Source organism: Brassica rapa, chromosome A02 (genome assembly GCF_000309985.2).
Source record: "Brassica rapa cultivar Chiifu-401-42 chromosome A02, CAAS_Brap_v3.01, whole genome shotgun sequence".
Lineage (NCBI taxonomy): Eukaryota > Viridiplantae > Streptophyta > Magnoliopsida > Brassicales > Brassicaceae > Brassica > Brassica rapa.
The window spans coordinates 670,632-685,362 of NC_024796.2; the positions used below are offsets into that span (position 1 = coordinate 670,632).

The 14,731-nt window shown below is 34.1% G+C and overlaps 2 protein-coding genes, 1 non-coding gene and 1 pseudogene across 4 annotated transcripts; 2 read left to right on the plus strand and 2 right to left on the minus strand.

The window, feature by feature from the left end:
* Positions 1-321: 321 nt before the first annotated feature.
* ACA3 (alpha carbonic anhydrase 3) lies at positions 322-2,353 on the minus strand. Of its 2 annotated transcripts, none has more exons than XM_009127299.3 (7): positions 2,048-2,353; positions 1,608-1,828; positions 1,401-1,507; positions 1,209-1,311; positions 935-1,102; positions 730-783; positions 322-626 (listed from the first exon to the last, which is right to left on the minus strand). In XM_009127299.3, the coding sequence occupies exons 1-7, from the start codon at positions 2,106-2,108 to the stop codon at positions 531-533; spliced, it is 810 nt and encodes a 269-aa protein (XP_009125547.1). In that variant the 5' UTR covers positions 2,109-2,353; the 3' UTR covers positions 322-530. The 2 variants fall into 2 exon arrangements, with proteins under 2 accessions (XP_009125547.1, XP_009125546.1); XM_009127298.3 differs by having other exon boundaries at positions 1,605-1,828; positions 2,048-2,297.
* A 235-nt stretch (positions 2,354-2,588) lies between these two features.
* Positions 2,589-5,115, plus strand: LOC103850736 (annotated as a pseudogene).
* A 730-nt stretch (positions 5,116-5,845) lies between these two features.
* On the plus strand, positions 5,846-7,021 carry LOC103850539 (metacaspase-9). The gene has a single exon (XM_009127300.3). The coding sequence runs from the start codon at positions 5,904-5,906 to the stop codon at positions 6,873-6,875; it is 972 nt and encodes a 323-aa protein (XP_009125548.1). The 5' UTR covers positions 5,846-5,903; the 3' UTR covers positions 6,876-7,021.
* A 4,532-nt stretch (positions 7,022-11,553) lies between these two features.
* Positions 11,554-11,672, minus strand: MIR172A (microRNA MIR172a). The gene has a single exon (NR_120814.1). It is a non-coding gene; the product is annotated as a microRNA MIR172a (primary transcript).
* Positions 11,673-14,731: the final 3,059 nt, after the last annotated feature.

Consider the following 14,731-nt stretch of genomic DNA (forward strand, 5'->3'; position numbering starts at 1 on the left):
ATATGTGTCCAGAGTGGGGTCTTGTGATACGCGCGCGAACTAACAATAAGATGTACGTCTTATCTTATCTTATCAAGAGCGGAGCTAGGCAACCGGAATAATATAGTAGACAGTAAATAGGTTAGAGAGAATGTGGCCTTCATGCTCATTGTCCTCCCCTTCCTCATCGCATGAGGTGTCATAACCCGTTTACACATTTTCAGTTTGTTGTTGTATGTTGGTTATTTGCTTTTGTTACAACTTACAAGGCTCTTCTCCGGTTTAGTTGAATTCCATAGTTTGAAACAAATGTGCAATGTAAAGATACTGTGTTATAAGAAAAGAATCAAACAACTCATATTATATATGGTTGAGTATTACATCTCTTTTTTGTAATACATACAGTATAAGAAAATAAAATAATACTATACATAGATAATCAAAAGTATATTTATATATTGTAAAATAAAATTAGTAACGGAGCTCAACTTCACGTTCTGAAATTCCTTGTTTGGAAATCAAGACTCTCGGAGTTGTCTTGGCCTGTTAGACTAACTTAGTGCGCTAGCTGATATGGTGGACTGGTCATTTAGATAAACCATACGTTTGTACAGCGGTTGAGCCGGTCTTGCATTTGTCTCATAACCCTAATGATCAACAAAACATGTTTAATCAGTTATGCATATATGAAAAAAGACAAAAGTTCAAATTTGTCGTAGATGTTTATGTGAGAGTGTTTTATATTCTTACAGCGCGACGAGCATCGACTAATATATCAATTTGTTGACGTGAAACAGTCCCCACCTGCATTTAGATAGCAACTCAAAGTTTAAGTCAATTAATTTTATAGATTTATTGGATATAATGTTTGCTAGAGTTACTACCTTGTATCAAACTGTACGTTACTTTTCAAGTAATGAAATTCACATTTTATCAACAAAAAAAAGAGTACTACCTTGTTGACGATGGTCCAGATGACATCTTCCGTGCAAGGAGGAGTGGTGAGCGATCCTCTATATTCATAGAATTTTGTAAGATCCCATCCGAACTCTCTTGGATCTATCTTTCCTATGCTTGCCTCTCCTTGTAGGATGTCAGCTATGGAATTGATCTTGTCCTTTATCTATCGTAATGTGTTTAACCAACACATGCAAAACCCAATAATAAGCTTGAGAGTTTTGGGTAAAAAGAAAACAAGGGTTATCATAGATACATAGTAAATAATTTACCCGTGAAATGAAAGGATTCGGTTCACCTTCTCTTAAGAGAACTCCAATAACTGCTAAGTGTCCATCTGCACTTTTATGTACCATGTGAAGTTCCATGGCCAACCTTAAAACAAATCCAGGCTTGATATTATTACTTTGAATTAATGTATGTAAATGTTAGGAATGTCAATCTTTTCTTTTCCTTTCTCTTACCTTTTTCCATTGAGGAAATGCTCTGAAGGTGCGTGCCAGTGGCTTTGAATCAACTTGTAGTCGGTATTATTGATAACGAGCTTCCCTGCGTCTTCTTGCCATGACACCTGATGCACACAACGTATCGGTCTTGCATGAGGACTAATTACTAAAATAAAAGAAAAACGTATTCTAGGGTTTCTTTTACAGTTGAATAATAATTACCACCATGTCGTATCCACGGTTCTTAAGAGTGGCTTCTACTGGTTTGTAATATGTCTGAATAAGCGCCGTAGAATTGTGAACTAGTCGAGCTACTTTTGGAGAAAGATTGACTGGTGACTGCCTCTTCCCCACTCCACAAATTTTCCATTCTTGTTTGACACTGCTCCATTTAGAGGGATCAGCGTATGCGCCTGTTACGTAATGAAACTCAGTCTCTGTCTCATCTGCAAAAAGGATGAGGCAGAAACAAACGTCAACATTATTCATAAAGTCTTGCATTAATGAAATATTCCATACAAAATGCTCCAGAGATTAATACAACCATTAGATTGTCAACTTATTATACGGTTTAAAATCATCGGCTAAATTTCCTATCAGTTTGTTTGATCCAAAATGGTAACAATTATATGACGTTCAAGGCGATGAGCATATTGCGAATTTACCAGCTGCTAGAGCTGAAGAAGCAAGAGCAAGACATGACACAAAAAGGATAATGTTGTTCATCTTTTGTCTTTTTTTTTGGTTTTTTTTGTGTTTTTTTGTGTTTTTTTTTGTTTTTTTTTTGGTATTTTTTTGTTTTTTTTTTTGTTTTTTTTTAACAGATCTTTAATTAGATCTTTTGTTTTATTCTTCAGTATTAAATATTCTTCCTTTTTTTTTAAAAAAAGGACTTTTGTTTAAATATTCTTCCTTCTTACATCTCTTATATAGGAATTTATTTCGGCAAATGATGGAGGTCGTCTAAAAAACATGAATAATTCAAAGGTTGAGAATTGTCATCGAGCTCAGTTTCTATTTAATATGTGATAGTCCTCTTTTAAATGGTTTAAATTGGGATATGACTAAAATAAGTAATACCTCTTGCAAGAGCCCTCTATTATTGGAAGAATAATAAAATTAGGTATACATAAGAAATTATACTTAGCCACTTCTTATATAGAACATACACTTTAATTACAAATGTAAATATAGTAGCGGATATTGATAAGAAAACGTTCTTAATTAGTGGGTAATGACTTTGAAAAAAAAACATTATATATATGAATTTGATTGATGATAAAATGAGTGGTAATGAACGAATACACATTAGTGAATGAGTATTTAATATTTTAAAAGAAGAAGCAAATTACAAGGTTTTAGAGTTACCTACTGCAGTTATGTAATTTCAAATGAATGGTAAATAATTATTCAAGATTTTAATATATTGATAAATACAAGACTTCAGTTATTCTGCGAATCGTCAATCAAAATTTTCAATATAAATTAATTTGGGCAAAGGTCAATCATAGTTTAGACAGTTCTGCTCTATTATATATATATAATAATAAAAGCATTTTTACATTGAAAACGATGAAGCTAAAGTAGAAAACACCACACAATTGACAGCCTATGAACCCTAATAATGTTCGGAGCATATGTCAATCGTAAAAGAATGGACCCAATATTATTAGTATTACAATGATAATTCTTATCCATCTTCTCTTTTGATCTGTCTCTTGTCGAATATAGGAAGTAATCACTATAGAGATTTGTCACCTTCTTTAGGCTTATCTTTGTCGTGTCGCTTAGAAGCATCGTGTACCAAGAACATAATAATGGAGAAGCCACATGGTACGAGTACGACCATGGCCCAGAGAAACCATCACGTTTCAAAACTTGGAGATAGGGTGCAACAAAACTTTATGTTTATACGGAAAGATATACGAAAAAGTTTATGTTTATTTTCAATCTTGTAGATCACGACTTTGATACGGAAACGTCTATTTTGGGAAAGTTTTTTTTTAATGTGGACTTATTTTATAGAAAATGACAAATATGAAGCTCCAAAGTAGATGGTTTAACAAAAAAAAAATTCTAGTTAGAAAGTATTAACTCTAAACCATATTAATATTTGCTTATGTCTCATCACTCAAGTCTCAAGTCTCAAGTGTGTATATATACTCACATAGCCAGAGAGTTTGAGAGCGACTTCACATAGAGGACACTGAACTAACTTTGAAAACAAAAACAAAGCTACTTCCAATGGAGGAAACTACAGTAACTGTCGTCGCGAGCAAGCGTTACGCTCTTGATCCTTACGTCAAGATCATTCAAAGTCGATCAAACGACATCGATGTCTCCTTCTCTTCATACATCAAGCCAGATAACAATAACGAACAACAATAACGAACAACAAAAGCAGCAAGAAGATACTGAGCTAAGCATATTCGAAGCTCGAAGTTACTTTAGCGAAAGCGGAGGAAACGATAGTGATCCAAGATTCTCTTCTGTTTCATCTCCGAAAGTGTCTTCTTTTCCCGTAAGACACACGGCATCGTCTGAAGCTAGCTGGAACAGTCAAACCGGTTTGCTCTCCAACAATAACCGGCAAGGATCGGACCTAGATGGACGTGGAAGCAGCAAGAAAGGATCCAGATGGTTTTTCAGACGCAGGACATGTCCTTGTTCTAGCTCCAAGTCGGTTCAGGTCCAAGAAACCAAACCTAGAATCGCGGAATCAAGAACCGGTTCTGACCGAACCGTCTCTAACCGAATCGCTCATCATAACCACCAGACTATATCTTCGACGGTCCCTTCATTTAGCAGTTTTAGTTTCCCGACTTTGAACAAACCAACACCAACCATAGAAAACCACAAAAGTCCGGTTGAGAACCGCATTGAACCGGCCCTGCATCCGGTTGAACCGGCCCTGCATCCGGTTGAACCGGCCCTGCATCCGGTTAAACCGGTCTTGAGTCTGACGAGTCCTAAGGCAGTTGTTACAGAAGAAGAAGCCGCGAGCGATGCTAGCTCCAGTGCCGTCCCATAATTTGGAGTGGCCTGAAGCACAAAAAAAAATTGGGTGGCCTATTACATAAATACCAACAATATATAGTAATACACTAACACCAAATCAGTACAAAAGTGTAAAAAGTAAACAAATGGTTAAAATAAAAATTATATTGGACAAAAGGAGGATCGAACTATGGTATCCTAACTCAATTCAAACTTGTTAACGATTTGACCTAACTAATATTTGGTGATGTGTGACCTTAATATTTTTAATATATATTGTGGCCTAAAGCATATGCTTTACTTGCCTTATGGCAGGGACGTGCCTGGCTAGCTCCGACCTCTTCGAGATAGAGAGCTTCTCTACTCAACACGTAGCTCGTCCGTGTGCCCCACACGCAGCTGATCTCGTCAGGAACACGATAGACACTGCGACTGAGAATGGTTACGAGCCGAGCGAAGCAAGTGTTACGTGGAGCGTTACAACAGCCGAGACAAAGGCGAATAACTTCTCAAGAATCAGTTTGTCACAGTCGCCGCTAGCGTTTAGCGTTTGCGATAAGAGGAAAACGATGTGCTTACTAGGCTGTCGTTGTGAGAAAGCGGTTATAGTTAGTGGCGATAAGCGTTTGGTTCAGCCGCTTAAGAGCGTTAGGTTTGAGGATAGCGTCGCTCAAAAGGTGTTGTGCAACATGCCAACAATGGCAGTTCTAAACTAAGCTTAAGTCTTCGTTCTTGATTTAGAACCCGTTTTGCTCAATTATATTGGTTTGTGTACTTCTCTTGTAAACGTTGCTCTGATTTTTTTTTAACATGTGTATTCATGCATGTTTATGAAATAAACAATAGCAATGTTAGTAAAATATGAATTAATGGGATTTTTATCAAATAATTAATGGGTTTATGCAATTATGCTTGTAAGTGATCGAAGAAGATGTAGCTAAAATCATACGTGGTTCGTCTCAAGAAGACTTTACCGTTGCGTGCACGACGCAGTTAAGTGGTATGGTCGGTCCTTTAGGATTAAGCCAAGATAGGTTGGTCAATTGTCAGTTTATTTTTCAACTATTATCTACGTTATACATTAATCAGATAACATACAATATATCTAAATATAAAACATAACTTGTTTCTTGCCTTGGATAACTAGATGGTTTGGGTATAAATCTTTGAGAAAACGACCTCTTTTTTTTTCTTTCAATTTCGATATAGTTCCAAGTTAACTAACATCCTTAGAGTTCACTCAACTTTTAGTATAAATGTTTAAACTCCTACCACTAGTAGATTACTTATGAGTTATGACCATCTCAAAAGTTTGGTTTATGGTACAGATTATTGCTTTAAAGCAAACAACAAATTAATATACTATCTAGCTTGACCTTCACTTCAAGAAACCTCAATCGTAAATACACATATTAGCTCCAACGGAACAACACTTCAAATGAAAAGCTAATAAACAACAAAAAAATATTTTGTTTGCCTATAAAGTTGTTTTAAACCCTAAAGAATTCATATAGCTAGAGACTCATGGATCCACAAGGAGCTGTCAAGAGAAGACTAGCCGTTCTCGTCGGCTGCAACTATCCTAACACAAAGAACGAGCTTCACGGCTGCGTCAACGATGTTTTAGCCATGAAAGAAACTCTTTTAACCCGTTTCGGATTCAAACAAGAAGACATGGAGGTGCTAACGGATGAGCCTGACTCAAAGCTAAAGCCTACCGGAGCCAACATCAAGGCTGCTTTACGTAGGATGGTGGATAAAGCTCAAACCGGGTCTGAAAACGTCTTGTTTTTCCACTATAGTGGCCATGGAACTCGGATTCCTTCGGTTAAACCTGCTCGTCCTTTTAAAAAGGACGAAGCTATAGTCCCTTGTGATTTCAATCTCATCACAGATGTTGACTTCAGAGAACTGGTCAATCAACTACCTGAGGGAACGAGCTTTACCATGATCTCAGATTCTTGCCATAGTGGTGGCCTCATTGACAAGGAGAAAGAACAAATCGGACCCTTCTCTGGAGTTAGATCTCCGGCCATAGAGACAACGGCGACAACGATAACATCACGTGCCTTACCCTACAAGGAAGTCCTCGACCACTTGAGTTCTCTCACCGGAATCTCAACTTCAGACGTCGGTACACACCTACTCGAGCTCTTTGGTGGCGACGCTGGTCTAAAGTTCCGGCTACCAGCTATGGACTTGATGTATCTTTTGGAGAATATGAAGGCGCGTGAAAAGCACGTTGACTCCGGGATACTGTTGAGCGGGTGTCAGGCGGATGAAACATCTGCTGACGTCGTAAGTGGCGGTGGGAAGGCGTATGGAGCGTTTAGCAACGCGATTCAGACGGTGCTGAAGGAAAACGGAGGTGTCTTGAGGAACAAGGAACTAGTGATCATGGCTAGAGAAGTGCTTGAGAGACTAGGGTTTCAGCAACACCCTTGTCTTTACTGCAGCGACCAGAACGCGGACGCAACGTTCCTGTCTCAACCTTGATGCGATTATGTTTAATGAATTAAAGCGTTGTCGTTGTGTTTCTTTTATTTGTTCTTTCGCGTTTGGATGTGTATTTCCACTCTTTCATGGTGTGTGTTCCATAATTAAAAGAAAGAATAAATTGTTATGATTTATAGAGTGACCAACGCATGTATAGTATTGGTGGATTTCTTTATTTACAAACACATGTTTTCTTTTTGACGAACACATGTTCTTATTGATATTAACAAGACCTGAGCTAGAAAAAGTAAATAAGTATAATTACAGTCATGCTTTCTTAAAAACATTTATGAGTATAGTATATACCAAAAAAAATTTAAATAATCTGACCTAGTAAGAAAGAAACACATTTAGACCTTTTTTACTAACTAAAATCGAAAAAGCACACAAAAATGAGCTGCCCGCACATCCATAAAGCCGGGACTGACATTGATAGAGTATCGTTTAAATATGCTTACCTTCATTTCAATTAATCCCATTGCTCCCCCTCTATATATACGATGATTATTGGTAATTGAATTCTCGTGAATTTTGAAAATTTTAAAATTCCATTATTATTGATTATTGGTTTAAAATATTTTAAAATCCATTGTTATTCAAAAAGTTTAGTTATTATTAATTCTCAAATTCTAACAAAATTTAGTGTTATGGGGAGATAAATTCTATTCATTTTTACTCATAAGACTCAATTTTCAAAATATCATATGCAATCTTGTGATTTTCAAAATTCATGTGATAAAAAACTAGAAAACAAAATAATTATTCTTACCAAATATCTATTGCACCTTAAATCCAAATTAATCTGTCCAACATTACATTTATATGCTTTTACATTTTAGAATATATATAATTATTTTCATAAATAATTATCATTTTGAATATAGATATTAATAATTACATTTATAAATATTAATAATTTTAAAATAATTTTTTTGAAATAGTTTCCAAAAAAATTTTGAATTTCAAAAAAACAAAGGGTAAAATCGTCTTTTGCTTTTTCATGAATTTTTTTTGGTCATTTTTCTCTTTGAATGCTCTTTTTGTGACAAAACTTTAAAATGGCTATTTAAGAAAAATTATCCAATTTTGTATGTATCATTGTTATTTTCTTTTTTATTTGAAAAATAAATAAATAATAATGCTATATGATTTAGAAAATAAATAAATTATATATTTACTTTACAAAAAAAAGATAGAAAATAAGTAATACAAATTCATGAAAATCTATACTAATCCAAAAAAGTTATGATCAGATTTCATAAGTCAATGTATATAAAATTTTACAATCCACATAACTTTTAAAATTTATAAACTCTTACAATTTACAAACTCTACCAAAATTCATTTCCAATAACCCCTCTATAATATTTATCCCACCAACCCACTTCACGCACTCGCATTTTAAAACACAATTTTATATTATATTATACAAAGATCTCGTGTTAGCTAGCCTGCTCGATCTATAAGACTGCAACTACAAGTAAATGCATACACACACTTGTCTAGTAGCTTTCCTGGCATCGTGAAATCAACATTTACAAGGCCAAGGTCGAGTATAATTTCTTGGCTACCCAAAACATCATGGAGTTTTGTCAACCAAACAAACACACCGCAACCACAACAACAATCACAACAGCTTCAAGCGACCCGCTTAACTGGAACGCAGCAGCGGAGTTTTGAAAGGGAGTCACCTGGAGGAGGTGAAGAAGATGGTGAATGACTTTAGAAAAGGAAGGGTACTGCTCGGTGGAGAGACGCTGACTATCGGTCAGGTTATGGGCCGGGGGTGGCGACTGGAGGAACAACGGTGGAGCTTTCAGAGGAGGCTAGGGCCGGTGTGAATTGGGTGATGGAGAGCATGAACCGTGGTACGGACTCTTATGGGATCACCACTGGATTTGGTTTCTCTTCTGCTAGGAGGACTACTAATCAAGGTGCTGCTCGTCAAAAAGAGCTTATTCGGTACGTATAATCATAGTATATAAATTTTACGAATATAATAATTTTCCAGTTATCTATTATTTTAGTTGACATTTTTTAATTAATCGGTTGTGGCCGTAAAAACTATATTATCGGTGGTAAATGTGTAAAAAAAAGTACACATGGAACAACCTAAACTACACATGAAAATAGGTACTTGAACGCCGGAATATTCGCTACCGACGCCGGAGATGCCGACACGTCAAACACACTTCCCCTCCCGGCTACAAGAGCGGCGATGCTCATCCGTGTCAACACTCTCCTCCAAGGCTACTCCGGGATACGCTTCGAAGTCCTCGAAGCCATCACAAAATTCCTCAACCACGACATCACACCTCGATCGCCTTCCTCTCCGCGGCACCATCACCGCCTCAGGTGACCTCGAATATGTCTTCTCTTATGTTGATGACCCAAGTAGCCTCGCTAAACCTTTAATGCAAAAGCTTAGAAACTTCCATGTTGAATACGGTTTAGCTGAACCGGGACATGAGGTTAACTCTGTTTTTGAGAAAATAGGAAAGTTCGAGGCTGAGATGAAATCTCTCCTCCCTGAAGTAGTGGAACGAGTCCGGATAGAGTACGAGAAGGGTACGTCAGATGTGGCTAATAGAATCAAGGAGTGTCGGTTCTATCCGTTGTACAGGTTTGTGCGAGACGAGCTCAAGACAGGATTGCCAACCGGAGAGAATGTCCGGTCACCAGGAGAAGATTTCTACAAAGTTTTCACGGCGATCTCTCAAGGCAAACTTATAGGTCCTTTGTTTGAATGTCTCAAAGAATGGAACGGAGCTCCGCTTCCAATCAGCTAAACCGTTCCGTCAAGTCTTTAATACATCAAGAATAATGTAATGCTTCTTGGCATCTTCTACTTCTTTCTGTATTATTATTACTGTCATCTTGAATATTTTTATTTTTGTATTTATATTGTTTTATAAAAAAAAAAATTTATCCTCCCGTAACTGCCCGTAACCGATAGTTGAAACCACCTTTTGAATTTATGAGGTTTAGAACGGTTTAAAGCGGTTTAGAATGGTTTGAATGATTGTTGCAAAACGCCAACAACCGCTACCAACCACAAAAACTGTGTGTTTGTGGATAGTTGTGGGAAAACAAGTCATACCCTAAAACTATGGCAACCATACCATTTTTTGGATCAAATCCATACCAATTATATTTGAAAGGGAAACATTATTTCTCCCACTTAACAACAAATCTGTCTTCTTTACAGATTTATGTATTTTTTAATTTGGAATCATAACTTGTAAAGTTTCTATTTGGGGTAACGCCGTCGTCAGAAATTTGTAAATAGTCACAATCAATTAATACGTCACAAATTTTCAAAATAGTTATAGCCATTGTATATATGACATATAGTACAATAACTTGATGAAGATTGTACTATGATTGGATAGCTACCATAAGTTTATTGTCCACCATGTGATCGTGTCCTTACATTTATTGGTACAATATGCTTCTACGTGTTTTATTCTGTTTCACTTTCATCATTTTGGCATAGTTAAACTTTACAATTAACCAACTATATATATATATTTTTTTTGAACATAACCAACTATATATTTATAATAAAACAATCATCCAAAACAAGTTTATACTATATAAGTGAATGTGTATGTGTTGTGAAATCGCAAAGTGAAACTAGATGAAATCTTTAAGGCCTAAGAAAAAGAAGGCGATTGTAGCAAAATACTATTTTGTTGTGAGTTTCTGATCATTGTGTGAATAATAAATCTTAATAAATCGTAAGATTGATTTATATAGGTAATAAAGATTAGAGACTATATAATTCATTGACCAAAAAAAAAAAGACTATAATTCCTGGTGTGCAGAGATGTTATGCTCTTACTAACTCTCGTGTTGATGACTACCAATTTGATGTACTTAACACTCGAATCCTTTTGGTCCTGACCTTCTTTCACAGAAAACTAAATGAAAATGTATTCACATCACATGTTTTTTTTTTTTTTGAGAAAGAGCTTATTCACATCACATGTTCTCTTCTTAGGAAAAATAAATAAAAAAATCAAAAGCAAAGAGACAAATCTTTCCCAAGTTGAACCACTTGAAAACGAAGTTCTGGTACAATGTATAACACACCATAATGTTTGATTTGATTTGGCATAAAAACCATATTTATAACATTACAAAAATAGAACAATAATAGAAAATTAATAACAAGTGATAGACCAGAAAAAGAAGTTGCTACAAGATAATCGTGGAACTGAGATTATGACTACATATTTATAACAAATGGTAAAAACATTTAAAATCACGAAAGGTTCAGTTTGTGTTCAATATCTTGTAGTTCTTGATCGATCACTTATAAGGACCCGATTTAAATGGGAACTAAAGAATACCAGATGATCATGGAAAGTACAGTTCAACTATTGCATAAGTTTATAAATCCATTCATCAATACACAAGTTTAGATCAAAGACAAAATAGTTACAAATTCACTATAATTAAGGCCCTAATCCGTCAAAGAAAATATGTATAACACACAAAAAGAATGTGATATGTATAGGTAACACACACATACACACACAGATAACATTAATAAAGCTGTAAACATGTTCATACACAGAAAAAAGATTCTTAAAAACCAAGAGAGAATTTAGTTTCTTGAGTTTCTTACCGAAGATCGAGACTTCATTCTAAAGCTTTAGGTATTGTGTATAGCCGTCGGTTGTTGATGCAGCATCATCAAGATTCTCATATACATATCAAAACCCTAATTAAAAATTAGGAGATTTTTCAATTTCCATGTGAATCTTGATGGTGCTGCGCCTACAAAAAACGACTGATGAGCTTTCTTCAACGGATCCGCCGATAACTTATATCAGGTTTACACACACACACAAAAACACACTCAAAGAGATCGGTCGAGTATATATTATTGTTTAAATTAATGAATCAAAAAGGAATTTGATTGAATAGTCAAAACTAATAATCGCAAACTAATAAGTTGGAGAAGATCTAACTTATCTTTTCGAAATCTATCCGAATTGAGAAGAAAAATGAAGAAAAAACATGATGCCATTTTCAAAAAAAAAAGGAGAAAAGCAGTCGAGCTGAGGAAAGTAGATATAGTGATATTTAGATATATAGAGAGAATACATCCAAGGGCTGACGTGTCTACATGTAATTGGTTATTTTCTTCATCAGAAAAATATGTACTATTCTGTTTTTAAGACCGTAATTTTTTAGAAAATCATTTTTTGATGCCAAAGGAGAAAAAAAATTAGGTGAACAAAAGAGCTAAGAGTAATTGCGTGAAAAAATAAGCGATGATCCTTAAAGAACGTAATAGCATATACTGGTCGAAGATATACTAACTAATAAGCAATACTGAATGGCTAGTTAAATTTCTGATCTGCCTATCGAAACTCTCAGGAACAACAAACCAATCTTGTAACTCAATACCGTAAATGCTTATCTAATTTGAAAACTATTTACTTAGGAGAGAAGAGTACTTATATACAATGTTCACAGGTGTGTACATAAGCATAAGAAGACGAGAAAGAGAGGGAGTGAGGTGAAGTAAAAGCTTGGAGTTATATATTTATAGAGACGGAATAGCACAGATGAATTAACCCGAACGAAATCGAACCATATTTTATGGTTACTTGTAGGTGTGATTTATTGTCTCTAAACCAAGTCCTACAGATCATTAATACTACCAATATCAAATTATAAAATATACATATATACATTAGTATTTTGGTTAAGATAAAAGTATTGGTCTTGTTGAATGATGAAATGATCAGATCAAATACGTTCATTGAAAGGAATAATCACGGTGATATATCTATTTGTACTAATATGGATGTACAAATAAATTTCGGACAACTACTTATGATGATTTTTGCATCTCCAATAAAAAGACCTTACATTTTTTGGGATAAAAGTACAAGTTCCATATGATGGTAAGTTTAACTTATCGTCGACTCTCAGTTAATCTAGAGCATTAGTGTATAAAAAATAACTACATCGACCAATTCGATAACATAAACATTAGAAAAAGAAAAAAATGTTTATATATATTAGTTAATATATCCATTGACTTCGAACTGAGTGTGTAAACACGTAAAGTGCTCAGGGCAAGTTGATCATAAACATAGTACACTACAGATCAACAAAGAGAGATTTCTTGTCTCCCACAATTTCACCTGAAGATCATCGAAAAGCCACAAGCCTAGAAACCAAAACCACTATGCATATGTATACCATTTTCCTTCTTTATATTAATAAACATTACTAAATGTTACTTAGAAAAAAAAACTAAATGTAAATGAATCCTGCTTTTTCGCTGCCCTCTTTTTGCCACGAAAGTGATGTCTTTTCTCCAAAAGCTTATATATAACTAGGGCCGGCCCGCCCTACGGGCGGGATTATTTTTTAAAAATTATGGAAATAGTTAAAGTAAATATTCAATATAAATTATTATATTTTAAAACATACATATTAGTTAAATTCTGTATATATTATTGTATTTGAAGATTAAATATATTATGCCGTATTGATAACCAAAATTTTTTCATGGTGCCATCACATAATTTTTAGTAGTTTTCTCGAGTTGGATGAATCTAAAGAGTACCGTGAGGAAAAAGACGAACTTGTAATTATAGATTAAGTAAACATTTATAAGTAATTTTTTTATTAGGTCGGTTAATTATTAGTTGTGTAAACCGGAAAAAATAATATTAAAGTATCGTATCTTGATACGTTAAGCAGCTTAAATTTGATAAGTTTGGATTATCATCTTTTTTCCGTACTCAATATATATTATGTGTTGAAATTGAAAAAAATGACTATAAATTAATAAGCTGTTAAATTCTCACTGAAATTTTGTGATTGATGTTTAGATAATTATAACATAATACAAAAGAATACAAAAGCGTACGGAAAATATTTAACAACTAAATATTTATTATATTAAACTAAATAACTATTCAAAATTTGATCTAAATAGATGCATTGTAATTTTAATATCAATTGTTAATTAGTAAAACAATCACCGTTTCAATTTTTTATCTATATATATATAGTTTTCCATCAAAATATACGAACGACTATTTCTACTAAACAATAAATATTTATAAAAAATATGCAATCCATTATTTTTTTTAAAAAATACTACTATTATTTTTTTAGTTATACGTACTTTTGATTAGTTTTTGTTGTATGGTTAATATTTTATGCGGTTATGTTATTCATCAGTTGTGTCGACTTATTTGAAATATATTTATTTATTTTCTGTGTAAATAAGGTAGTAAATACACATTAGGGACTTTGTATATGAAGCCAATTATTTAATTAATAGGGTCAGTTTTAATAGGATGTTTTTTCATCAGAACTGGAAATGTAGAACTGCAAGATAAGTTAGTGTCATATGTCGAACATGAATATGTTTTCATGAAAGAACATAATATTATTGAGTCATAGGCCATTAATCGATTTTGGATGTTTTTAGTTTTGGTTATGCTCTGATACCATGATAAATCTTAGTTTGGGATCAAAGTTAACTTGAATATTATTGAGAATGAAGCTTGGTATTTATACCAAGAGAAGTAATTCGAAAACAGGAAAACTTAAAGCCAAAACTATCTAGAAAAATAATAGAAAACCTTATCTAAATCATATTCATATGATTCCTAATTCACATAGAAATCCTACTCCAGTAGAATACATACAGTACTATGTTTAGCCATATCCATTTCTTGCTTGCTGGTGCAGACAGAAAGAATTACATAAAATGGTTTTCAATAGAATCAAAGCAGAGATGGAGCAAGTAAGAAGACTACAACACTGTTAGATTCACTGCTCAATTTTTATAAAAAGATAACTTGGGAGAATTA

Coding starts and splice junctions, on each gene's coding strand:
- LOC103850539 (XM_009127300.3), top strand. CDS start 5,904: ATGGATCCACAAGGAGCTGTCAAGAGAAGACTAGCCGTTCTCGTCGGC.
- ACA3 (XM_009127298.3), bottom strand. CDS start 2,108: ATGAACAACATTATCCTTTTTGTGTCATGTCTTGCTCTTGCTTCTTCA. Junction 1,508..1,604: donor ACCGTGGATACGACATGGTG/GTAATTATTATT, acceptor TGTGTGCATCAG/GTGTCATGGCAAGAAGACGC. Junction 1,312..1,400: donor CATTTCCTCAATGGAAAAAG/GTAAGAGAAAGG, acceptor ATTTGTTTTAAG/GTTGGCCATGGAACTTCACA.